Source organism: Heterocephalus glaber, unplaced genomic scaffold (genome assembly GCF_053883595.1).
Source record: "Heterocephalus glaber isolate CG9 unplaced genomic scaffold, H.glaber_assembly_v1.0 deba00001555, whole genome shotgun sequence".
Taxonomy (NCBI): Eukaryota; Metazoa; Chordata; class Mammalia; order Rodentia; family Bathyergidae; genus Heterocephalus; species Heterocephalus glaber.
Genome location: NW_028258346.1, coordinates 6,352,383 through 6,380,260, shown reverse-complemented (window position 1 = coordinate 6,380,260; position 27,878 = coordinate 6,352,383). Strand labels below are relative to the sequence as shown.

The 27,878-nt window shown below is 34.9% G+C and overlaps 1 protein-coding gene across 9 annotated transcripts in view; it reads right to left on the bottom strand.

Annotated features, from left to right (window-relative positions):
- The window catches only part of Vps13b (vacuolar protein sorting 13 homolog B), a 728,055-nt gene that overhangs the window by 380,470 nt on the left and 319,707 nt on the right, over positions 1-27,878 (bottom strand). For all 9 annotated transcript variants that reach the window (XM_087190742.1, XM_087190740.1, XM_087190746.1 and 6 more), the window contains one exon: positions 10,542-10,762. In XM_087190742.1, coding sequence (XP_087046868.1) covers positions 10,542-10,762 — 221 coding nt within the window. The remainder of the gene's footprint in view (positions 1-10,541; positions 10,763-27,878) is intronic.

The following is a 27,878-nucleotide window of genomic DNA, read 5'->3' as shown; positions in this document are numbered from 1 at the left end:
GAAAAATATTCTGGCCAGCATCGCCTAAGGCTGGTTGCAGCCATCTTGGACCAGGAGTCACCTCAGCAATAGAAGTCTTGTTCCTACTCAGTGTTACACTGGACTGTACTGGATTTGGGCCCATGGTGTGACATGGCATTACAGTGGTGGTAGCCACACGCATGGTACTGGAGGCTGGGGTGGCTCCATTCACCGTGATTCTGTACAGAGTTGAGCAGAATCCTGCAGTACCTGAGCACAGGTAGACCATTAACTGTGGAACAGGACACTGGGCTTATCAATACCCCAGTAAGAGGCTTGCAGCATGAACTACCCCTTTAAGTCCTTCCATGGTTCATGCTGAAACAGTGACAACAATCTACAGTATACTGGTTGGAACTTACGGTCCAACCAGAGGAAGTGACTATAAGCTCTGAGAAAATAAGCAGTATAATTAGAATTTCTGGACAGTTAGGCCCAGAGTCAGATTATGAAGACTGGCATAAATACCTAATCCTTTAATGCTCAGATGAAATTATTCTCCACGGGCATCAAGAAGTTTCAGGGAATGGTGACACTTTTAGTGTGAACCAGCACAAACTACCTAGAGTGAGTATTATTTGTGAAATCTTGGATGGAGAATATAAAAGAGCTATTTTAAGAACACTGACAAACTTAAAGAGAACACAGACAGATGAATGAATCTTCAAAAAGAGAAACTTAATAGAGAGACGGAAAACAAAAAGAAAAAAAATCAAACAAATTCTTGAGCTAAAAATATGCTGGGTGAAACTTAAAAATATGATAAAAGGCATAAATATAAAAATAGATAAAACAGAAGAAAAATTGAGGAATTTAATTTCTTGTGGTAAAAGTAATCATTATGTATACCTAATGTACTAATAAATTTAATTTAAAAATTTTAAAAATAAAGATCAGAACAGAAAAAGAAGAAACAGATATTTAAAAATGAATAAAACAAAGAGCTGGTTCTTCAGAAAGAAACTAAACTCAGGCTGGGGCTGGAGCTCCATGGCAGAGCACTTGCCTAGTACATGAAGGTCCTGGGTTCAATTCCTCAGCAGAATAAGAAACAGAACTGATAAACTCTTATATAGACTAAAAAAGGACTCAAGTAAACAAAATCAGATTTTTTTTTTAAATAAAACATTACAAGAGACACCACAGAAACACAAAAGATCACTGGAGATTATCATGAGGAATTATACACCAAGAAATGTGATAACCTAGAAGTGATGACCAAGTTCCTGAACACATATACTTTACCAAGACTGAATCATGAAGAAATAGAAAACTCAAACAAATAAAGAGTAATGAGACTGATTGTATAATAATGTCTCCCAAAAAAGAAAAGCTCAAGACCAAGTGGTTTCACTGCTGAGTTCTAACAAACACTGAAGGAAGAACTAAAACTAATTCTTCTTGAATTATTCAAAAAAATTTAAAAAGAGGGATTCTTCCACACACAAGAGGCCAGAATTAATCTGATACCAGAACCAGACAAAGATTCAACAAATAAAGTGAGCTATTGGCCAACATACTTGAGAAACACAGATGCAAAAATACAAAACAAAATACTATCAAACTGAATTTAACTGCACATTAAAATCATTATTAAGCATATGAAGTAGGATTCATCTCAAGAATGGAAGGATAGCCCAACATATGCAAATTGATAAACGGGATACAACACAGCAAAGAATGAAGGACTAAAATCATATTACCATCTCAATATATACAGAAAAAACATATGATAAAATTTAACATATACCTATGATAAACACTGAACAAATAATAGCATCATACATACATCAAATAAGAGAAAGGAATAAAGGGCATTTACCTTGAAGAGAAAATTGTCATTGTTTGCAGAAGAATTGATTTTGGATCTAGAACACTACCAAAGACTTCATGAAAAATGTACTAAGCACTAAATAAATTTAGTGAAGTTGCAGTATACAAAATCAACATATAAAAATGAACAACACTGCAGTACAGCAATAGCTAGTGATCTGAAATAGAAACCAAGAAAAGCAAAAACTACACTAACAACAAAAAATTAAGCAAGTAGAAATTATTTTATAATTAAAGTTATACAACACAAAGAAAAAAATTGCAGAGGGCACATATGCACATGTGCGCACACACACACACACACACGACTGGAAAGATCCTGTGTTCATGGACTGGAAGAATCAATATTATTTAAATGTCCTTAATAACTAATGCAAATTATAGATTCAACACAATTCTTATCAAAAGATCACAACATTCCTCATGAAACTAGAAAAAATAATCCTAAAATTTACATAGAACCTCAGAAAAATAAAAACAGCCACAGCTTTCGCCAAAAAGAATAAATCAAGCAGTATTACAGTGTCTGACTTCAAAATATACTACAGAATAGCATGATATTAGTACAAAGACAGATACAATGGCCAACACACAGAACAGGGAACACAGACTAAAAGCCATGCATCAACAGCCAAATGGTTTTAGACTAAAGTGAAAAGAGCACACCGAGAAGCAAAAACATGCTTTTCAATAAATGATGTTGGGAAAATTGGATATTCTATATAGAAGTGAAACTAATCCCCTGTCTCTTATTTTATACATTTAAAAAATCAGCTCAAAATAAGTTTAAAACTTAAACATAAGAACTGAAGCTTTAAAAAATACTTAGAAAATATTTTAAGACATTGGAATAGATAGGATTTTTTTGACAAGACCACAAAAGCACAGGAAATAAAAGCAAAAAAGACAAATGGAACTGTAACCAGCTTAAAGGCATCTGAAGAGAAAAAGACACAATCAATAGAGAGAAGAGAAAACATATACTAGGTGACAAAACATTTGCAAAATCTGATGTTAACAGTGAGTATATATAAAGAATTCTAAACAGTAGCAAAAACAAAAATAAATACACAATCATTCATGCATACACACAAACCCAAATGACCCAAATAACCCTGCATTAGGCAATAAACCTAAGTAGACATTTCTCAAAAGGGGATATACAAATGGTCAAAAGGGATATTACAAACTGCTCAACAAAATTCAAATTCAGGGAAATGAACTGTAAAACCACAAGATATCACTGCTCTCCATTAGAATGGCTATCATCAAAAGACAAGATAAGTGCTCAAATGCTCACTAGGACTTGGAAAAAATGGAATGCTTGCACACTGCTGGTGGAAATGTACATTAGTATAGCCACTATACAAAGCAGTATTGATGTTCTGAAAATAGAACTGCCCTTTATTGCACCATTGCTACTACTGTGTACATATCCAAAGGATACGAAATCAGTATTTTGAAGAGATGCACCTTTTCATATTTATTGCAGCATTAATTCACAAGACCCAAGAGACAGAAAGAAACTAAGTGTCCATTAGTGGATGAAAAACTTTTAAAAAGGTGGTTCACGCACAAAACGGAGTACTATTGAGGTGAAAAATAACGGAAAGAATGTCATTTGTGACAACATGCATGGAACTGGAAATTATTATATAACGTGAGCTAAGTAAGACACAGAAAAACAAGTACTGCATGATCTTATTCATATGTGGAGTGTGAACAGTTTATCTCAGAAGTCAAGAGTACAAGCTTCACAGAATGAAGGGGTTGGAGATATGGGAAAAAATTAACAAATGGGTACTGATGTACAGTTAGCTAGAAATAAGCATTTCTGATATACCACTGTAAGGTAGCATGAACACACATAATGATAATGCAGTACATATATCAACAAGCTAGAAGGACTTTAAATGATTTTACCATAATGAAATTATAAATGTTCAAAGGAACATTTAACTTGATTTAAACATTGTACAGTGCATATATGCATCAAAAAAAGTCACATGGTATACCATATGTACAATTTTTATGGTTTATATATGTTAAAAAGTAAATTTATTTTAAATTGAAAATTACTTTCATGTATTTTTTTCTTTTAATATATATACACTTTTTAAAAATAATTAGATTGGGGCCTGGGGATTTATCTCAGTGGTTCCGCCACCTGCCTCTCAAGCGCAAGGTCCCGAGTTCGATCCCCAGTACCAAAATAAATAAACAAAATAATTACATTGGAATGGCTGAAAAAAGTCCTGAGGAATATTTTCCTCACAGAGAGATAGGGTTTAACTGGGTTCAAAGAGTCTTTCTACTTAGAAGTACAATCTGGGCAAAAAGGCAAGTATCGGGAATGTTGATAAAGAAAACATACAGGAACAACGTAAAGTCCCATCCGGTTAGACCTGAAGGGCTTCTTTTGCAAGATATTAGGAAACAGAGTCAAACAGAATCATAAAGGTGAAGAGGATGAAGAAAATACATAGATATACAGAATCAATACAAATGGAGTAGAATTACATAAAGCTTTTAGTGATCTGAAATGAACAAATGTCTTTCTTTAGTCTTCGTGTAAGATTTTTTGTTTGTTTAATTTAGAATTGGGAGATGAGAAATTTTCTTTATTTTTGCAACTTAAAAATGTTGCTATTCTGGCCCTCATAGGTTTTGGTATTTTGTAATGAGAAGTAAGCTGTTAATCAAATATTGGGTTGCCTGTATTTAATGTGCCATACATGCATTCTGTCGTGGTATTTTCAATATTTGCTCTTCATGTGTGGCTTTCAACAGCTGGATTACAATATAAATCAACATGGCCTTTGTGTGTATTTCTTACTCATCTTTGTTTCTTTCATTTCTGCCTTATGTGTAGTACTCAAAATATTAGCCAAATTCATATGGAAAAAAGAAGTCATCTTTGGAATTTTGACAGAAACTAAAAGGAGCCTGGAAGCAGAATCTAAAGCAGCTACTCAGAAGGAAGAGATTTATTTGGAATCCCATGTTTTGTTTTTTTTATTAAAAATTACGTTAATCTGTTACAAAGGATATTAAAAAGTATTAACCTCTGACTAAGTGTCTAAGTACGTATGTATTCTTCAATCCTTTGCTTTTCATGGCTTGATACCCCTTGAAGAATAACGATAAATTCCACCTTAGATAGTCAGGCCAACTTGTGAAGAGAGTATTTTGAGAGGAATCTAACAAAATGACATTTGTGTAGCACTTCAAAGTTTACAAAGTATTTTCATTAATATCTTGCTTAAATTTAATAAAAACCTTGTGATCAATTTTGATTACAGCAGCTGGTAAACAATTAATGCAACTTGGTTTATGATGATTGAGATACAAGATAACAAGATAAAAAGGAATTAAATAAAATATAAGAATCATTACTTGGGTAAAATGGGAATTCTTAATTCATGAGGTTCATTCAACTTTGGTATAATTCTTCAAAAGAGATTCTTAGTACCTAAAGGGCAGGAGGAAGGAAGTCCAGGGAGTGAACAAAAAACAATCAGATATAGGAAGAAATGATCAGACCAAACACTAGATCTATCTGTGGGATGACTTTGCTTGGAATTGACTGTTATTTAAACAACAAGATCTGAGCTTAACTCTAAACATGGTAAATAGTAAATAAAATATCCTGGATTTCTACCTTTGAGCCATAGTATTACATTTAAAAAAATATATCATAAAAATCACAAAATTTGAGTATCTCCAAAGAAAACAAAAAAGATTAATAAGTGAAGTCTAAGACTAAAACAATAAGAGTAGCAAAAGTTTTTGTTTAGCTAGGATGGCTACAGGTAACCAGAACACATGGAGAAGAGTATCCCCCCCTCAGCTGTAAGCATTTTTCCTAAGTTTCTCAGATATAAGGACTCTGGTTAAATGCTCCAAGCACCAGAGGTCTGTCTATTATATATGGGTGTACAATCTACAGATTCAATACAATCTCCACCAAAATACTAATGATATTCCTTCCAGACACAGATCACTTATAAACTTCATGCAGAACCACAAAAGACCCAACAATACCCAAAGCAATCCTGGGCAAAAGGAACAAAGCTGGAGGTATCACAATACCTGATTTTAAAACAAACTATAAAGCCACAGCAACCAAAATAACATGGTATCAGCATAAAAGCTGACATACTGTCCAACGGAACAGAAGAGAAGATCCAAAAATTAATTCATGTACTTATCTCCAACTGACTTTCAGTGAAGTTGCCAATAGCATATATTGGAGGTAGGACAATCTCTTCAATAAATGCTATTATTAAAACTGTATATACACGCACTGAAGAAGAAAACTAGAACTCTCTTTTTCCCAAATACAAAAGTAAACTCCAAATGTATCAAAGAACTAAACTTAAGAGCTGTGACTAAGAAGAAAACATAAGGTAAGCACTTTAAGACATTGGGTAAGACACAAATAATATTACATCAAACTAAAAAGTTTCTGTATCATAAAGGAAACAATCAAGACGAAGAGGTTACTTGCAAAATGGGAGAAGATATCTGCTAACTATCCATCTGACAAGAGATTAGTATCCAGAACCTATAAAAAAGTTTAAAAAAAAGACCCAAATAATTTTTTAGATCAAGTAAAAGACCCGAATAAGCATTTCTCAAAAGAAGACATACACTGACTGACAAATATGTGAAAAGTGTTCAACATCAGTTCAACATCAGTAATCATTAGTAAAATACAAATCAAGGAAGTTGGAGGATAGTTCACTGGTAAAGCACAAGCTTAACATGTGTGAGACCTTAGGGTCAATCCCCAAGCCCCGCCCTTCCAAGGCAAATCAAAACCACAATGACGTATCTTCTTACTCCAGTTAGAACAACTATTATCGAAAAGACACATAACCAATTTTGGCAAGAACAGAAAAGGGGGGAACTCTTACACACTGTTGGTGGGCATGTAAATTAATACAGCTATTATGGAAAACAGTGTGAAGGTTATTCAAAAACTGAGAACACAACTACCAAATGATTTTACAATGCACTAGTGGGCATACATACAAAGGAAATAAAATCAACATGTCAAAAAGATGTCTATAGTCTGATGCTTACTGCAGCACTGTTCACAATAGTTAAGTTATGGAATCAACCAAAATATCCATCAATAAAAAGTGAAATTTAAAAGGAGATAATATAAAGCAGAAAATTATAAGTGAGATATATTTACATATACGTTTGTTTATGTAAGGAAATATTATTCAAAATGAAACCCTATCATTTATTGGAACACAGATGAAACTGGAGACATTATGCTAACTGAAGGAAGACAGGTACAGAAAGACAAGTATTACATCTTCTCACTCATTTGTGGAAGATAAGAACTTTGATCATATAGAAGTAAATACTGTAGAACAGTATCAATAGAGTTTAGAAAGCATAAGAGGGAGATGCAAAAGAGAAAAGTTGGATAAGGGGCACCAAAGTATAGATTGATGGGAGAAATTACTTTTAATGTTCAAAAGCACAGATGAAATAATTTTTCATGTATTTTACTATAACTAGAGAAGAGTTTAAATGTTCCTCATCCATAAAAATGATAATAGTTGGGCCAGGGATTTTAGCTCAGTGGTTCCGGCACCTGCCGCCCAAGCACAAGGTCCCAAGTTCGATCCCCAGTACCAAAAAAGAAACCAATGATAATAGCTGAGATGATAAAAATTCTGTCTTTATTTGACCCTTGCATGTGATATACATGCATCAAATTATATTTTACCCCATAAATAAGTACAAGTGCATACATAAATTAATATAAATGGCTTTATATGGAGACTGGGGTATTGTCAAATATAAACTATAAATTATTAAAGGTACTTTTATTATTTCTGACAGTTTCTTCCTATGCATTCATAACATACCTTATCCCTCCCTCTTCCTTCCCTCTTGATGCTCTGCCTCCTTGTAACAACTAACCTGCCTTCTGTCACTACACAGTAATTCATATGTCTTAACATTTTATATAAAGTAAGTAGTTTTTTTAAACCTGCTTTTTTCCAGTCAGCATGATTGTGATATTTCTCAATGATGACAGCTAAGTAGTGTAACTTTGTATATACATCTCATAACTTATTTTCTAATTCCTCCACTGATAAACATTAGAATGGTGCCCAATGTCTTGGCTATATAAATAAGGCTGTTACATATATCAGTGAAAATGACAATTTATGGATATATAATTTTGTTTTTCAGGAGAAATACTTAGGGAGGAAGAGGGAATAATACTGAATTGTAAATATATGTTTAACTTTACCAGAAATTGCGAAGTTATTTCCAAAACTATTCTTTCATTTTTATATTCCCCCCAAAAAAGTTGTATATGTTCCAGTTAGTCATTTCTTTTAGCCAACCTAATAGCTGAGCAGTTCTATGTCCCCTTATAAAAATATCCAACTGGATAAATAATGTAGAGCAAATTTTCATGTACTTATTGACCATTCATGTATTTTATTTGGTGACATATCTGTTCAAATCATTTGTCTTCTAGTTATTTTATATATTGTTCTCTGTCTTCATGCTACTGAGTAGAAGGTACTCTTCAAATCGACTGTTAGATATATCTATTGCAAATACCACTGCTTTCTATCTTAATATCTTTCAAGAAGAAAATATTTTTAAACTTGAGTATGCACAATATAAAGATCAAGTCGGGGGGAAAACTGCCATCTTAACATCAAGACTTCTCATCTATTATCAGCCACATACTCCCATTTCTTTAGGTGTTCTGTAACTTCTCTCAGCAATACATTGTAGTTTTCAGGGTACAGGTCTTGGATATTTTTCATCAGATTTATTATTTGTATGTGTTGGTGCCAGTATAAATGAAATTTCTGTCATTCTGTTTTCCAGTTGTTTGCTGCTTACACATGAAAATACAATGAGGCTTTACAAATTATCCTTCTTTTTGTGAATCCTTCATGAATTCATTAGTTTTAGCAATACTCTCTTATACTACTATTAAAGTTTTTAACAAAATATTTTATAATAGGCAAACAAAATCAATTTTATTTATTTCCTACTTTCTTGATCTCAGTGGGAAACAATTCAGTATTTTATAATTAGGTATTTGTTTGTTTGTTTCTTGACACAGAATCTAGATGCTATGTTGTCTATGTTGGGCAGGCTGGCCTCAAACTCAATCTCCTGCCTCAGCCTTCTGGGCACCTAGGAATACATGAGCTGTCACTGCATCCAGTATTAAGTATGAGTATTGGAATTATGCTGACTTCATAGTGCCAGCTGTGCAATGATTCTTCATATTCTCTTTCTAGAGAAAAAAATCAGAAAAAACTTTGTTTTTTTTTTTCCTATGAATATTTGATAGAATTCTCCCACCTAACCATGAAGTTTTCTTTATGGGACACTTTTTGGCAGTATGTTTAATTTCTTTCTATTTAAATTCTCCATTTCTTGTATCATAGATAGATGATAGATAGATTAAACCAAACTACAGAGTATAATGGGGGAAGAAAGCAGCAAGACGACAATGTAAGAGGAGAAAACCAGGGAGATGACAATAAAAGAGGATGGTATTAGTAAAGAATTGATATAAAATATGGAATGACAGAACTTACTTTTCAAAAACATACTTCAATACTGGATTACAACCACTAAAGCTGGAATAAACATGTATTTATGAATACTGACCTATTAGATTCTATAATATTCTAAAAAGGATTGTCTTAAAAAGATAACTGTATAGGCCACTGACATATTGAGGCTGAGCATACAGGCCAAGCAGAGGCTGCGGCAGTTCTTCAAAGGTGGCCAGTTTGCTATTTGCTAGGGCTTCGTTCCTCTCATAATGTAGAACCTGGAATAACTAAGTCAACAATGCTGAGTTTACTATGGGGAAAAAGGACTATTTGGTTAGCTGAATTTGGAAGTAGCTGTCAAACAGAGACAATATGTAAGATGTGTGCTGTGGGTGTAAGAAATGGGACATCACTCGGTCACCAATTGGATGGCACAGAGCTTCGTCTTCTCAGCTGCATCTGTGGCAGAGTGGAATTTTATAGATTTCTTTGTGATATAATGTATCAAAATAAATTTCTAAAATAATGTTAAAAATATATTTGTAAAGTTAGTATTCTACATTGACAACCTACTTGGAAAATAAAGAAATGAGTGCTGAATTTTACATGACTAATAATTTGTACAAATCCAAGTGATCTAAATTCACATTACATTGTAGAGCTGCAGAATATAACATGATTGGCCTATGACAACTGAACCATATAGGAATAACAATGCCCTTTCAAAGAGTAAATACTGCTATTCTTTTGTTTTTAAATACTGCAAGATGAATAAAGAGGTTCTGAGTGAAAATCTTACTGAAAATTACAATTGATCACTTCAATAGACCCTTTCATTCTGAAAAAAAATGATTCAGTGTTTAAAAGCATTATATCTATAACTAATTTCATTCTCTCTGCCAAAAGATGCATTTATGCTGTCATCAGTACATTTCCAGAACAATTAAATTACAAAACTAGAGAAAGCTTCAAAGCAATTCTTAATCTAACCACCTGGATCTTTGATGACCCAATTAAAAAAGAAATTAGGATGCTTAAGAGAAGAAGAATCTTTCAATAAAATGGATGATATTTTTAAGACATGTAACTTTAACATTCGTTTCATAAATTCAGTGTACCAACCTGGGGATTAGAGCATTTTATCTCTAACGACTCTAGGTCAACATGGAGACAGACAACAAAGGAATGTCTTGCATCAGGTCCTGTAGCAATTAGTTTTTGAGATGTGACAGCTAGAGTAGAGGTACAACCCATAGGTTCCACTAGGCAAAGTGTCACTTGTTTTCCAAGAAGGGTATATATGCTGAAATGATGTAGACTGATAGTCCAAGGAAAAGCATCACCTGATAAAGGGGGAAAAAGGAAGAAAGCATATAAACAAAAATTTAAATTGTCAAATGAAAGTCAAATGAATATTTTTTATACTTGAAAGGTAAAACATTTAATACAGCATTGTAAAAATCAAACACAGTATCCCAGAGACCAAATGCTAAATAATTTACACAACATTTTACCTTTTAAAATGGTTGTAAGTGTACTTATACTTCTGTATCAATAATAATGTAATTATAAACAATACATGAATAGAAATTAAAGAAAAAATAATTGAAAAGAAGCTATAACTTCCATTCATCTTACTCCTAGTGGGTTGAATTGTATAACCGTTGGAAACACATGCACCATAGCTTGAGACTACAGAAAATGAATTAAGATAGGAAAATGAAATTGTGTGTGTTTGTGTGCACACGGGCACACGCATGTGTATGTGTGTGGTACTGAGGATGTGACTCATGACTCATAAATGATAGGCAAGGACTCTACCGGTAAGCTACATCCCCAGCTTATGTTTTATTTTGGGACAGGGTCTCACTAAGTTCACAAGGCCATCCTCCAATTTGAAGTCCTCTGCTTCAGGCTCCCAAGTAGCTGGGATTATAGGCATGCACTTGGTACCCAGGTAAATAATTGCAATAATTTGTATAGGAACTGAAAATACCCATAGATTTGGCTGGGGATTTAGAGAAAAAATGTATAAGCAACACAACCAGAAAATAATAAACTTTGAAATTGAGAACCAAATGAAATAAATCTAGCTAGGACTAGGATTTAGCTCAGTGGTTCCACCACCTGCCTCACAAGCACAAAGTCCTGAGTTTGATCCCTGGTACCAAAAACTAAATAAAATAAATAAATCTAGCTACATATTAGTTCACAATAATAACTATAAATAACCATAACCATGTTTATGAATAATGTGGTCAATACTATAGTACTTTGTCTATCTGAAAACTTAAAATATTTTCCCCCAAGAAAAAAATAACAAACTTTAAATTATCTGTAATTGATTGTGAAATTATTTTGAAGATAGACATCAAATTCCATCCTATATACAAAATACAAGCTCTGCTAAATTTGTCTTAAAATATTTAAAGGATTTCAAATACAAATTGTAAAACCAATAGCTAGTCCTCTCTCTCTCTCTCTCTCTCTATATATATATATATTATGTATACACACATATGTATATTTTCAAATATTTTAACATTTCTAAGAAATGCTAAATTGTGCTTATGCTGCATAGAAGAGTATCACATTTAAGTCTGTTAAATTTTAAAAAGATCCCAAATAACACTGGTTCTAATCTGAGCTACATGTTTCTATTTTTTGGAATCAGAGCAATACATTTAAATTGGACATACAGCATTTTAAAACAAACCTTTAAGTACTTCATGTCTATTTACTTAGCATAGTCTGTTTTAAAAGGCACACTATGTTAAGAGCTGAGGTATTCACGTGCAAGGACAAAAATTCCTCAATTAATAACATAACAAATCATATTAACTTTGAAAGTAGTGTTTCTATATGTGTGCTATGTATACACTCCCCAAAATACAAACACCAAATCTTTTTATACTATGGTAAAATAATGTTCGAAATACTTGCTAAAATATGCTTAAACATACACAACAGATGTTACTAAGTGGCACAAGCTGGGATTGAACTTGACATCCTCCTACTTCAGCATCCCAGAGGGCTGGAACTACAGGTGTGTGCCACCACTCCTGGCACACACCTGTTAAAAAAAAAGAGTTTATGTGTAACAATTCTGAGGTTGGGAGGTCCATGATTGAGGTATTGCCACATTCAGTTCTTCATGAGGGCCCATTTGAAGTTGGCCTGTGGAAAATCATCTTCTTTCTGTTTTCTCAGGTCACCAAGAAAGAAGGAGTTCTGATGCATCTTATTGCACTTAATAGGACACTAATTCAATTATGTAGGTTCTCCTTTTATGTCCTTTGAACCTAACTTCCTCCTAAAAGTTTCACCTCACAATGCAGTTACACTTGGAATTAGGATATTAACATATGAATTTGAAGAGGTACAAATATTTAGTCCATTAACATTAGTCTCAAGGCCAGGGATTTAGCTCAGTGGTTTCTCCGCCTGCTGTGCAACCGCAAGGACGCTAGTTCGATCCCTAGTGCCAAAAAAAACCCAACCCCATTAGTCCCGGTAAATAAGTAATACCTGTGATGCCTATGCAAGGATTTATGGGCAGAGAAGTGAAAGAGTTAGAAAAAGTAAAATTATCAATGGAGGAAAAAAAGTAACTTTTCCCCATACTGTGTCAGGAACTAAAGAAGAAAAGCTTAGATGCAAACAAATGAAATAAGGCACAGCAGGACTTCATTTCATGAAATTGAGAATCTGAGAGAATATGTAACTGTACAGTGTGTTATCACATTTACCACATGCATGACACAGCGATTAAAATCTTTTCTACCACAATAACAGGTTTCTGCATTAAGCAGTCATGGATCATTCTTTTGTATAAGTCACAATGGAATGCTTTAATTTTTAATTTTATTTTTTAACAAATTTTATTGGTACATTTTAGGTATACAATATGACATTCGTCACTGGAAATTTGCACCTTTACATAATCTCTCTTGGTTCTTATTTTACCCGATTTCCCTGCCCTCCCTTCAACCCCGCCACCCCGCACGATCTACAAAGACTTTGTTCCCATTTTTTCATTTTCTCACATTAATTCCATTCCCTTCTTTCCTTTCCCCTACCCTTCCCACTTTCCCTTCCCCTTTACCCCTTTTCTTGCTATTTCACATTATCTATTATACCTTTTAGTCCTTATTCACACTTTCAGTTTCTCACCAGAGAAACTATTCAGTATTTACATGGGTGTCCTGTTTATTTCACTTAAGAGTATCGCCTCAATGGGCATCCATTTAGCTATAAATGTCTCTAATTTCTCATTTTTTATGGCTTAGTACTCCATTTTATTAAAAAAGCCACATTTTCTTTATCCAGTCTCCAGTTGATGAGCATTTGGGCTGTTTCCAAATTTTACCTATTACAAATTGTGCTGCTATGAACATGGGTACACATATATCACTGTGGTATGATTCTTTTAACGCTTGGGGGAAGATACCCAGCAGGGGAATAGCTGGGTCAAATGGGACTTACAGTCCTAGTTCTCTGAGGTATCTCCATACTGATTTCCACAGTGCTTGCACCAGTCTACACTCCCACCAGCAGTGGAGCAGGGTTCCTCTTTCCCCACAGCCCTGCCAGCATTTGTTATTGGTTGATTTCATGATAGCAGCCATTCTTTCTGGAGTGAGGTGGAATCTCAGCATTGTTTTCATTTGCATCTCTCCAATGACCAGCGATGGTGAACATTTTTTCGTATGTTTATTTGCTATTTCTACTTTTTTGTCTGAGAAATGTCTGTTCATATCAGATGCCCATTTATGGATTGGGTCTTTAAATTTAGGAGATCTTATTTTTTTAAGTTTTTTATAGATTCTAGATAGTAGATCTTTGTCTGAGGAATAGCAGGTGAAAATTTTTTCCCACATTGTGGGTGGACTCTTCACTCTGTTGATAGTTTCTCTTGCTGTGCAGAAGCTTTTTAGTAAGAAGAGATTCCATTTATTGATTGTAGGTGCTAGTTCACCGGCAACTGAAGTTTTGTTCATAAAATCTTTTCCTACACCAATGTCTTCAACAGTTCTACTAACCTTTCTTCCACCCAGTTCAGCGTTTCTGTTTGAATATTCAGATCTTTAATCCATTTCTATTTTAGTTTAGTTCATGGTGAAAGGGACAGGTCTAGTTTTAATCTTTGGCAAGTTGAAATCCAGTTTTTCCAACACCATTTATTTAAAAAGCTATCTTTCCTCCAGTGAGGGTGTTTGGCACCTTTGTCGAACATGAGGTGGCTGACTGCGCCTAGAGTTGTTTTTGCATCTTCCAATCTGTTCCACTGGTCCTCAGGTCTGTATCTTTGCCAGTACCATACTGCTTTTACCAGTATGTTAAAGTTTAGTATAATATAGTTTCAAGTTGGGGGTTGTAATACCTCCTGCCATGTCTCTGTTACCTAGAATTGCTTTTGCTTTTCTGGGTCTCTTCTTGTTCCAAATGAATTTTTGGATGTTTTCTCAAGGTCCGTGAAGTATGCTGCTGGGATTTCAATTGGGATTGCACTGAAGCTATACAGCAGTTTTGGAAGTATGGCCATTTTCATTATGTTGATCCTTCCTACCCAGCGGCAGGGGATGTCTTTCCATTTTCTGATACCATCTTCAATCTCTCTTCTCAGAGTACTATAAGTTTTCAGAGAAGAGGCTTTTGCTTTCTTTCATTAGGTTGATTCCTAGGTATTTCAGTTTTTTGGATGCTATTGTGAAAGGAATGGATTGCCCTATTTCACTCTCATGGAGTCTGTTGTTCATGTGGAGGAAAGCTATTGATTTTTGAGTGTTGACTTTGTATCCAGCTATGCTAATGAATTTGGTTATTAAATGCAGAAGTTTTTTGGTGGAGCTTTTGGGGTCTTCTATGAAGAGAATCATGTCATCTGTAAATAATGACAATTTGATTTCTTCATTTCCTGTCTTTATTCCTTTTATTTCTTTCTCTTGTCTAATTGATGTGGCTAATGTTTCCAAAACTATATTGAACAAGAGTGGTGACAGTGGACATCCTTGTCTTGTTCCTGATTTTAGTGTGAAGGATTTCAGTTTATGAGCATTTAGTATGATATTGGCTGTTGGTTTTCATAGATGGCTTTTATCAGTTTGAGGTAGAGACCATCTATTCCAATTTTTTGTAGGGTTTTTATCATAAATGCATGTTGGATTTTGTCAAATGCTTTTTCTGCATCTATTGAGATAATCATGGGGTTTTTTTCCTTGGCTCTATTGATATAGTGTATTACACTGATTGATTTGCGTATATTGAACCATCCCTACAACCCTGGGATGAATCCCACTTGGTCACGATGTATGATCTTCTTGATGATCTTCTGCATTGTTTTTGCCAGTATCTTATTAAGGATTTTTGCATCTATGTTCACAAGTGAGATTGGCCTATAGTTTTTTCTCGGTTGGGTCTCTCTCTGCTTTGGGGACCAAGGTGATGCTTGCTTCCAGGAATGAGTTCAGGAGTATTGCTTCCCTTTCAATTTCATTGAAGAGTTTAAACAGTAGAGGCAGTAGTTCCTTTCTAAATGTCTTGTTGAATTCAGCAGTGAAGCCATGTAACATGGGCTTTTCTTAGATGGTAAGTTTTAATTATATTTTCAATTTCATTGATATTGGGTCATTTAGAATTTTTAGGTCTTTGTTCAACTTCGGTAATTCATATGTATCTGGGATCTGTCCATTGCTTCTGTGTTTTCCATCGTATTGGCATATAGGTTCTCAAAGTAGGTATTGATGATCCCCTGGATTTCTGCTGGGTCTGTTGTAATTTCACCCTTTTCATTCCTAATTGCATGGATTTGGGCCTTTTCTTTCCTTTTCCTGATAAGGTTGCTATGGGTTTGTCAATTTTGTTGATTCTTTTGAAGAACCAACTCTTGGCTTCATTAATGTTTGTATCGTTCTCTTAGTCTCCATTGCACTGATTTCTGCTCTCATCTTTAGAATTTCTTCCCTTTCATGAGCTTTGGGTTTGTCTTGCTCTTCTTTTTCTAGAAGCTTGACATTCAGCATCAGGTTAATTGGGCTTGCTCTGTTTTCCTAATATGAATATTCACTGCTATGAATTTCCCTCATAAAACTGCTTTCATTGTGTCCCATAGATTCTGATATGTCGTGCTGTCATTGTCATTTAATCGTAGAAACTGTCTGATTTCTTTTTTTTTTCTTTTTGGTACCGGGGATCCAACTCGGATCCTTGCGCTTATGAGGCAAGTGCTGGAACCACTGAGCTAAATCCCCAGGCCCCATGATTTCTTTAATTTCCTCTGTGACCCATTGGTTATTCAGAAGTGTGTTGTTCAATTGTCATGTGTTTATGAAATTCTTGCGGTTTCTTTTGCTATTGATCTCCAAATTCATCACACTATGGTCTGATAATATAAAGCAGATAACTTCAATTCCTTTGCACTTAAACATGTTCTTTGAGCGAGTATGTGGTCTGTTTTGGAGAATGACCCGTGTGCAGCTGAAAAGAATGTGTATTCTGATATTGTGGGTTGGAACACTCTGTAAACATGTTAAGTTCATTTTTTCAAGAGTTAGTTTGAGTTCTAGTATTTCATTACTTATTTTTTGTCTAGTTGATCTATTTGTGACAGTGGGGTATTGAGGTCCCCCACTACTATTGTATTAGTGCATATATGACTTTTCATGTCCGTTAGTATTTGTTTTATATAGTTGGGCTCACTAGTGTTTGGTGCATATATGTTTAAGATTGTCATCTCTTCCTATCATCCCTTTACAAGGATGTAGTGTCCTTCTTTGTCTCTCTTAATCAGTGTTGGTTTGAAATCTACTTGATCTGCAAAGAGGATAGCTACTCCTGCCTTTTTTCAGGTTCTTGTCACTTGAAGTATGGTTTTCCACCCTTTAACTTTCAGTCTATGAGTTTCATTTTGAATTAAGTGTGTTTCTTGTATGCAGCATATTGTTGGATCTTGCTTCTTGACCCATTCTGCCAGTCTATTACTTTTGATTGAATTGAGACCATTAATACTCATGGTTATAACTGATATGTATTGACTTATCCTTGTCATGACTTTTTCTTTTTGTTGGATTCTCCCACTTTGTGTTTAATTTCTTGTTGTCCCCAATGGATTCATTCTGTTTAGCTTCCTGGGGTTGTGATCCTCATTGTCTTTTCCTAGGATATTGTCTAAAATTTTTTGGAGGGCTGGTTTGCTATTCGTGAAGTTCCTAAGGTGCTCTCTGTCATGAAGGTCTTATTTCTCCATCAATTTTGAAAGATGATTTTGCAGGGTACATCAATCTGGGTTGGAGGCTGTTTTCCTTTAAGCCTTGAAATCCATCCCTCCAAGCTCTTCTTGCCTTAAGGGTTTGCATTGAGAAGTCTGCTGTGATTCTGATGGGCTTTCCTTCGTATGTTCTTTGTTTTCTCTAAGTGCTTGTAGAATTTTTTTCTTCTGTTGAGTTTCTGGAATCTTAACAATTATATGCCTATGTGTAGATTTTTTTTTAATCAAGTCTAGTTGGAGTCCTATATGCCTCATTTATCTGTATGTCAAGTTCTTTTTCCCTGCTTGGGAAGTTTTCTCCCATCACTTTTGTGAACAGTTTTTTTATGTCATCTGCACTCTTTCCTGTCTCTTCATTGACTCCAATCAGTCTTATGTTATTCTTCTTTGCATGGTGTAGCAGCTGCTGGATTGATTTCTTGTGGTTCCTTACCATTTTAAAGAAATTTTTCTTTTCCTGGTCACTAATTGCAATTTTATCTTCTATATCTGAAATTCTTTTCTCAGATTGGCTCCTTCTGCTGCGTAAACTTTCAATGGAGTTTTTAATGTCCTAGATATGTTTGCATCTGTTTCATGGATTCCACTTGTTTTCTATGTTGGGATTCCATCATGTTCCTCAGCTCCTCTATTTTTTTATGTGTCCTCTCTAGATTTATTAATCATGTCTTGCACTATCAACACAATCTCTGCTGATATCTGAGAAAGTATTTCTGATTTCATTATTTCCAGGTCCTCTTTTATTGCTAGTTCTGAGAGTCCAGGTGGTTGAGTATCAGGTTGTTCCATCTCGTTTCCCTTTGGGGTTGTTTTAAATGATCTGGAAGTCTGATTTGAGACTTGTTTATGTGTCTTCTCATTTCAATGGTTGGGAAGGAGGATGTGTGCTGCTGCTGCCCATGTGGCTCACCTCCTTGGCGCTTGGGGCGGTGTTACAGCAGCCTGGAAGGTTCACCTGCTCTGCACTGGGGGCACCTCTGCTCCTCAGCACTTGAGGCAGGGGTACGGTGGTCCAGAAGGTTCACTTCCTCTGCACTGGGGGCAGTTCTGCTCCTCCCACAATGCAACTCTTGCCTGACTCTTAATGGGGCCAAGCAAAAGAGATGATGAAATGAAACCATTTCTACGTTACATTTGCCAATAAATATTAATCAATGAAATGGTTTCACAAAATAAGGGGATCTGGGTAAGACTTGCAGTTATGGCCAAGTGAGGAGGTTACAAAAAGTCTCTTCCCCAAAAATAAACCATAAAGCTTGATATAATTGATAAAATAAATACAACTATGTATTCTGAGAAGCAAAGAATATATGCTTTTCAAAAGCTGAACATTGGCCATAAAGAGTGAGAGACTGCGATAACAAGCATAAAGTCACTCCAGACTCTTTTTAGCTCATTCAGTGTAGACAATGTGCCATAGCAAGGCAGGCCATAAGGACAGAAGAGGCACTGCTGCCATGGTTTGAGAAAGGTCATTTAACGTGGAGAGTTATCAGTGCCCAGACACCACAACACTGTCTATGAAGTGATTATCTCAGTATTGGCTGAATATGGAAGACAAACAGCTCATTTAGCCTGGGACTATGGATGAGAGGGGGGCAAACAAGATCTTCCTGATGGTAGAGGTATGCATGCACAGTTGACACTGAAGAACTGAGTTGTCTGTATACTCCTGAGCATCCTTCAATTGAAAATATATACAGGGGACATGCATCAGAATATATGAAGAATAGAGGCAGGGCACAACTGAATATGGAGAGGAAATGCACAACATATGCCCATTCAGATCCACCATAAAGGACAAAAAGCCTTACTGGCAGTTCTAAAAAAACTAATATTTTGGCTGACCACTAAGACAAGAAATGGAGATAAATATCTAAGAAGGTAGGGTTTTAAGTGAAGGAAATAGGGGGGCTGGGGATTTAGCTCAGTGGTTCCGGCGCCTGCCTCACAAGCGCAAGGTTCCAAATTTAATCCCCAGTACCAAAAAGTAAATAGATAAATAAATAAAATGAAGGAAAGAATAAAAAGTATGAAACAAAAATTATCAAAGTCATCATGGTCAGATAGATGAAAAGGTATACATTTCAGATTTAGCACATATGTCTTACTTTTCTTGTTGCTTAGACAAAATACCTGACACCCAAAGTTAAAAGAGAAAAGATTTATTTTGGCTTACAGTTTGTAGAGGTCACAATTCAACTGCTGCCTGACTCTTAATGGGGCCAATCAAAAGAGATGATGAAATGCAACCATTTCTAGGTTATATTTGCAAATAAATAGTAATCAATGAAATGGTTTCTCAAAATAAGCCATAATTGGTTGGCTCCCAGGCAGGGTAGCATGAAAGAGTGGGAATCAGAGAGGAGAAATAGTCCATAGTAAGCGAGCAAGACATACCAAAGCAGCAGAAAGTGACAAGTGACAAGCAGCTACCTCTTTCTGTCCCTTATATCCTATTCAGGTTACCCAACCTTAGTTGGGTAGCGCTCACACCCAGGGTGGGGTGGCATTAATCCTAGCATTGTACCAAAAGTCAATCCCAGCATCACATCCTTGATCCCAGCATCATACACCCTAGATCCAGCCACCACCAAGAAGCCTCACTGACACATGAGGCTTTGGGGGGACATCTAGACAAAAGCCATAACTATATGGAAAGTACCAAACAAACCCATAACAAACACACCTTTCAGGAAAATAAGAATGGGGAGTTTCGTATATGTGTACATTCACTCACACAAACATATACAAAGCTCAATTTGAGACAGACATTCAAGACATACAAAGAATAGCAAAAGTATAACCTATCTCAAAAAAATCTGTAATCAATAAAAAATGAGTATCTACAGATATTCAAGGTAGTAGAGACAGAGAGGAGAGACACAGAGACAGAAAGATACTCGCTACAAAGAGGTTAATATAAATGTCTTCAGGGACTAAAGAAAATATTTTAAAAATTAAAGGACAGTGGGCTGACAGTGTAGCTCAACAGTGCTGGGCTAACAATTATGTGTTCCTGAGTAAATCCCAGCACCACCACCACGACCATCCCCAAAACTTAACAGTGGGTAAGATAAAAATGAATCAACAAATAAAGAATCTTACAAGGAGAGATGCTATAGAAAGAACCTAACCAAATTTTAGAGTAGGAAAGTACAGTGATTAAAATAAAAATTTTACTGGAGAAGCTCAATAGCAGATAAATGATGGCATAAAAAATAATCTATGAGCCTCAATACAGATGAATAGAATTTATTTAAATTGAAGAAGAGAAAGAAAAAATATTGAAAAAAATTAATAGAATCTTAGAGACATAACAGTATCACATGTGCATTTATAAATGTAACAGAAGTCCCAGGAAGATAAAAGAGACAATAACAGCAGAAAAAATATTGTGGCTGAAAAATCAGAAAAATGAACAGGTCAAGAATTGATAACATTAATATACACAATCAAGCTCAAGTACAATGAATACCAAGAGATGAACATCTAAAAACATTATAATCATATATTTGAAACAGGAAAAGAAAAATAAGCAATGTATATTAGGGAATCACTGCATTTAAAGGCTGACTTTTGTGTAAAATAATGGAACAGAGAAGGCAGTGGAAAGTCATATTCAAATATATGTAAGAAAAAAATACACTGTCAATCAAGAACTTGTTTCAAACAAAATTATCCTTCAAAAATCAAGACAAAAGAAACATATCCTAAGATATACAAAAGATGTGAGAAAATTACTACTACACATCTGCCTTAATAGCTTGTCCTTCAAGTGGTCTACAGGAAGAAAAGTAGACCAGACATGACAAATATGTGAGTTATAAGACTCTTAAAATAGCATTTCTCATTTCTTAAGTATTTTTAAAGGATTCCATTAGAAAGAACAATAATTATAACTTTACAAAAAGGGGTAAAGAATAGATATACAATACAACAAATTTTCTATAATCTACTACAATTGATAGAATGTATTTAAGGTATAACATCATAAATTCATGTGCACAATATAATTCCCACAGTCCCCAAAATTATATAGTATAAAAATATCAACAAGAATAATGAAATGGAATACTAAAATAGAGATTTAAAACAAAGTAGTAAAAGAGGACAGACAGAAAATAAGTAGCAAATTATCAATTGAATTTCAACATATTACTATTACATTACATTAAAATGATTTACACACGCAATTTAAAAATCAGATTGCTGAACTATGTTAAACGCAAGATCTAACAAAAGCTATCTAAAAGAGACACTTTTATTCCAAAACAATTAAATTTAAATTAAAAGGAAGAAAAAAGATATACCATTACAACTATAACAATAAGAAAGCTAGATTAACTATCCTCAGACCAGACAGGGTACATACAGGTTGGTATGGCCATAGGCTGGAATAGCTATAACTGATACTATATTTATGACAAGAAATATTAAACAAAGAAGGTTGTATCATAATTATAACAGGGCCAATATTTAGGAAGACATTAAAATTATAGGTATACTTACACTTAACAAGATTTTCAATATACATGAAACAAAAACTGACAGAATTCTTTTTAAATTTTATTTTTAAAAAATTTTTATTAATAAATTTTATTTTATCCCATTCTCCCCTCAAGCCCCCTCCACTTCGTATATACAAAAGTTTTATTTCCATTTTTTCCTTCTATTTTCCCTTTTTTGTCCCTCCTTCCTTTCTCCCACAAAAGCTGACAGAATTTAAAGAAAAAGGAAACCAGAAAACTAAAATATGACTACTTGTCATTCTTAATACCTTACACTCAATAATTGATAGAATCACTAGACCAGTAGGTCCATAAGAGTTAATACTATGAACAAACAATAAAGTAGAAACAGAAAATTTTAATAGATCTACAAAGAAATTTTATTATTAATCTAAATAGTGCCCACCGAAACAAAACAAAAAAGACTCACCGATTCCACATAGTTTCACTGATAAATTCTATCCAACATTTAAAGAAATGTTACCTTTTCATAAATTCTACTGGAAATAGAGGAAGAAAGACTTCCCAACTTTTCCTTTGAGAACAGCATTACCTGGCTATTAAAACCAAAGTCCATCTGAGAAAACTGCAGACTAAAATCTTTCAATAAACATATAGATGCAAAAGTCCATTTAAAAAATGAAACAAGGGCTGGGCATTTAGCTCAGTGGTTCCACTGCCTGCCTCCCAAGGGGAAGGTTCTGAGTTTAATCCCCGGTAACCCCGCCCCCCCCCAAAGAAACAACGTATCTAGCACCACAGTAAGAGTAGGGCACACTATAGCCAAATGGAATATAGTCCGTAAATACAAGGTTTCTTTAATTGACAATTCAACTAATTATGTAAAATTGATTAATATAATATACAAAATCAATAACATGAACTACTCGATCCTCTCAGTAGATTCATAAAAGCACTTGAGAAAGTCCAAAAGCAACTAACTCATGGAAAAAGTATCAAACTATGAATATATCTGTAATGATTTTTTTTTTTTTTGATACCAGGGATTGAACTCAGGACCTTGCACTTGCAAGGCAGATGATGAAACTACTGAGCTAAATCCCCAGCCCCTGTAATGGATTTTTAAACCCGATGGAGGACATTCATGAAAAATTCACACTGTTAAAATTTGGATATTTCTTTTTACATGGTACAGTTTCATTATGTTGCCCAGGCTGCCCCAAACTTATGGGCTCAGATGATCATCTTGCCTCAGTAGCACTTAGCTTTAGTTTTGATCTTCAGTGATACCCAAGGATCCCTGTATAAATGATTGGTCCCCAGTGTGGTTCTACTGAGAGGTAGTAGAAATGTTAAGAGGTGAGGCCTTAAAGGTAAATCTTTAGGTCACTGGGGTGATGTCTTTAAGGGGATAGTGAAACCCTGGTCTCTTCCTTTTTTTCAATTTCTTTTCATACAGACCTTGAGGTGAGTCATTTTGCTTTACCATGTGTTTCCATCCACCATGATATGATGCCTTACTACAGACCCAAAACAATAGGGCCAATGGACAATGGACTGAACCCTCCAAAACTATGAGCCTAAATAAATAGCTATCATTACATTTAACCTTGTAGGCAGGTCTACTCTGAGTAGTTCTATGCAACACTGCACAAAACATCATAGCCAACACACTAAGGTAAAAACTAAACAAACAATGCCACCCAGTTGTGAAAGAAGTGAACTCTCTTTATTCCGATCTGACATGATTTAGAAGATAAAATGTCCCAGAAAAATCCAAAATAAAAACAACTATTAAAGAAGTTCAATAAGGTTTCAAGAGACAAGAAAAACATGCACATTTCAATGTGTACTTTTATATATTAGGAATAAAGAATATAAAAATGAAAACAAAATAATCCCACCAGAATAGCATCAAATAAAATACATAGGGATAAACTTAATAAAGGAATTATAAGACTTGTACACTGGAATCTTCAAGGTATTGTTAAATAAAGCCTGTATAAATGACAGAATATTCTATATTCACAGATCCAAAGACTCAATTTGTCAAGGTATCTAATTTTTCTCATACTGACCTCCAAATTAAATTCAATCCATACAAAATCCTAACAGGTTTTTTCTGTAGAAATTGATAGGTGGATATTAATATTCCTAAAAAATTGTGGATAGAAAATAAGCGAAATAATTTCAAAAAAACAAAGTTTGATAATCCATATAATCTAATTTAAAATCTTACTGTGGCACCACAGTGATCAAAATCATGTGGTATACACACGAGAGGCATATAAATCAATAGATTGGAAAGAAGAGTCTAGAAAAAAAATGTAGTTATAGTCAATTGACTTTCAAAAAAGGTACCAAGACAATTCAATGGGGAAAGGATAGGTTTTTTTTTCCAAAATATTAATGTGACAACTGGATATTTCTATGCAATAAAATTAACTTAAGCCTTTACTTCACACACCATATTTAAAAATGACCTCAAAGTAGATTCTAGATCTAAATGTAGAGCTAAAAATGACACTGAAATACTGACTCATAAAATAAATTTGACAATATAGATTTCACCACATTTAAAATTTTATCTTTCAAAAGAAACCATTAAGAAAGCCAGGTAGGCCACACACTAGAAAAATATTAGTAAATGTTGTATCAAAAAATTTGTATCCAAACTACTTAAAGGATTCTTACAGCCCCAAAATAAAACAACTCAAAACTAAGCAAATGTTTGAATACACATTTTACTAAAGATGTATAAGTGGTTACCAAATCCATACATCACCCAACATCATAACTCATACATATGCAAGTTGACATCAGAGTGAGATACCACTACATACCCATTACATAGGCTATAATACCAGTACTGGCAAGGATCATATTCAGGATGGGAATGTAAACCAGTATAAACCATTTGGGAAGCAGTTTAGTAGTTTCTTGAAATATTCAACATAAACTTAACAAACAACTCAGTAATTTCACTCCAATGACTCTCCAAGATCAATTATAACATTTTTCCACACAAATATATGCATCCAAGTGTATGTAATAGTAGCATTCACAATGCAAATGTGTATCATCAACTGGTAACTGATAAACAAAATGTGATATAAGCACACAATGGCATGCTCCCCAGCAATAAAAATGAACCATTTGCTAACAGATGCTATATCATGGGAGAAACAATGCCAGATGCAAAAAACTACATAGCTTACAGTACCAATATACTATAATGTATAGAAAAGACAATTTAGTAAGAGCACAAAGCAAATCAGTGGTTGGCTAGGGCTAGAATTAGAAATGGGGAGGAGAACAGGTATAAAGAGTCAGTTGCTGGCCTCTTCATCCAGCTCAGAGCTCAGCTGAGTAGACTCCAGGCAGTCATGGGGAGTGGAATCAAGCAGTTCAACAAATTTATCTTCTGTTGGGGGGTTTAGACCCTTCACTGCTCACTGCTATGATTTAAATAAAGTTGAACTCTAGTGCTTTCTCTTCCAAAGCTGGCTGACGGGAGAAATACCCAGAGACTTGATGTCTGTCAAATCTGAAGGTACTGTCATCCTGAAAAGGAGGTATTCCTGCAAGCTGGGAGATAAGGAAGCTGAGGCTTATAAAATTTAAGCCCCTTCATCGTCCCACTGCTCCTGGTCCAGAGGAAGGGACTTCCCAGTCACCATCCCTCCCGCTGCTCCCAGCCCAGAGGAAAGGGCTTTTGGGCCACCTTCTGTCCCGCTGCTCCTGGCCCAGAGGAAGGGGCTTCCAGGCAACCATCCCTCCCACCGCTCCCAGCCCAGAGGGAGGGGCTTCTGAGACACCATCCCACTGCTCCTGGTCCAGAGGAAGGGGCTTCCTGGCCACCATCCCTCCCACTGCTCCCAGCCCACAGGAAAGGGCTTTTGGGTCACCATCCCTACCACTGCTCCCAGCCCCTGTCCCACCTCTCCCAGCTCAGAGGAGGTAATCCGTGCAGGCTCTAACAGCCCCCCCGCCCCAGTCGAAATGAGAAAACACGTAAATAAGTCTCAAAACCAAGTTGAAAATTTTGTCAATTAATACTACCATAACTGTGCATAATAAATATCATTTTACATAATAAGTATTATATACGTACAGAATCTATGTATTCATCATACAATACTGAAAAAGCAAATACTAAGAAGAAATATACAAAATGATAATAGTTATGACAGAGAGTGATTTTTATTTTCTTCTGTATATGTTTCTAACCACCAAAATTTCCTTTGAAAATGTTACCTTGGTAATAATTTTTAAAGCATTTTTATGACCCTGATATCAGGTAAATTGCTAATTTATTAAGAAGAAAAAACTGATTAGAATTGAAGCCTTTGGTGCTCATCCAAAAGACAAAAACTCATGTTCATACAAAAAACTGTACATGGATGTTTACAGCAGTTTGATTCATAATTGCCCAAATAGGGAAGTAATCAAGACATCTCTCAGCAGGTGACTGGATAAACTGTCATACATCTAGATTTCAGAATACTAATCAACACTCAAAAAAAAAAAAAAAGAGCTATTAGGCTATGAAAAGACACAAAAGAAATATGCACATTCCTAAAAGAATATTACACAAAGAAGTCAATGCAAAAAAGCTACACACTGAATCATTCCACTATATGACATCTAGAAAAGGTAAAGCTATAAAGACAGCAAAAACATCAGTGCCAGAATGTGGAGTGGAGGAAAGGGCAAAGGATGAATAAGTGGAGCACAGAGAATTTTCAGGGCAATAGAAATACTGTGTGATACCATAATGGTGGAAATGTACCATTAACTGTTTCTCTAAATGCACAGAATATACACCAAAAGTGTACCCTAACATATACTATAAAGTTTGTGTGTCAATGTAAGTTCATCAGCTCTAACCAATGTTATCATTCCAGTGGGGATATTAATAATGGAGAAAGTATGCACGAGTAAGGGCATGATATATGTAGGGTATCTCTGTATCTTCCTCTTAATTTTGTTGTGATACTAAAAGTACTCTTAGAAACATATTTTTAAAAGGCCAGAGAATACAGAAACAACTGATGAAGCAGGTTGACCTACTAAGAGGAAAATAACATCTGCAGAAATTATATTAATATTTAGTTACTTCAAAAGCTTGATTCCATTTGTATATGTACATTAATTTTTCCAAGGCATTTATCTAAAAATATCATCATCATTAGAAACAAATCTGAGTTCCTTCCTGAACTTCCTGTCCTCTCCAAAGGAATCCGATTTACATATATGGTTTAAGGATTAAAGTTAAACTTAGTAAAACTGGGGGTGAGGACTATTACGATATTACATCATAATTTTTCAGAACAAATGGAAATTGAGACTATGAAACTGTGATTTTAAAAAACCTAAAATGAAATAATACATAAAGTATTAAGGTGAACAAGCCATTACACAAAAAATAGCCTTCATGTTTCTCATAGATGCTGAATATTTTTCACATCGGTCTCTATTAAAACTCACTAAATCCAACCACAGCAAAGTTTTAATTTATAAATGATCTCAATATTCCATTTCTGTCAAAATATTTTATTGAAGTCACAGGCAACTTTTTCAAAGAAGAAGAAACAAACCTCTGCTAGGCACACTGTAGAAACCCATCTGCTCAGAGGTGTTGGGTGGATGTAGCAAATTACATCTGCAAGGCTCACTGCAAGTGCTCCCTAATGAAACTCAGGATGTTGATTTTGACCC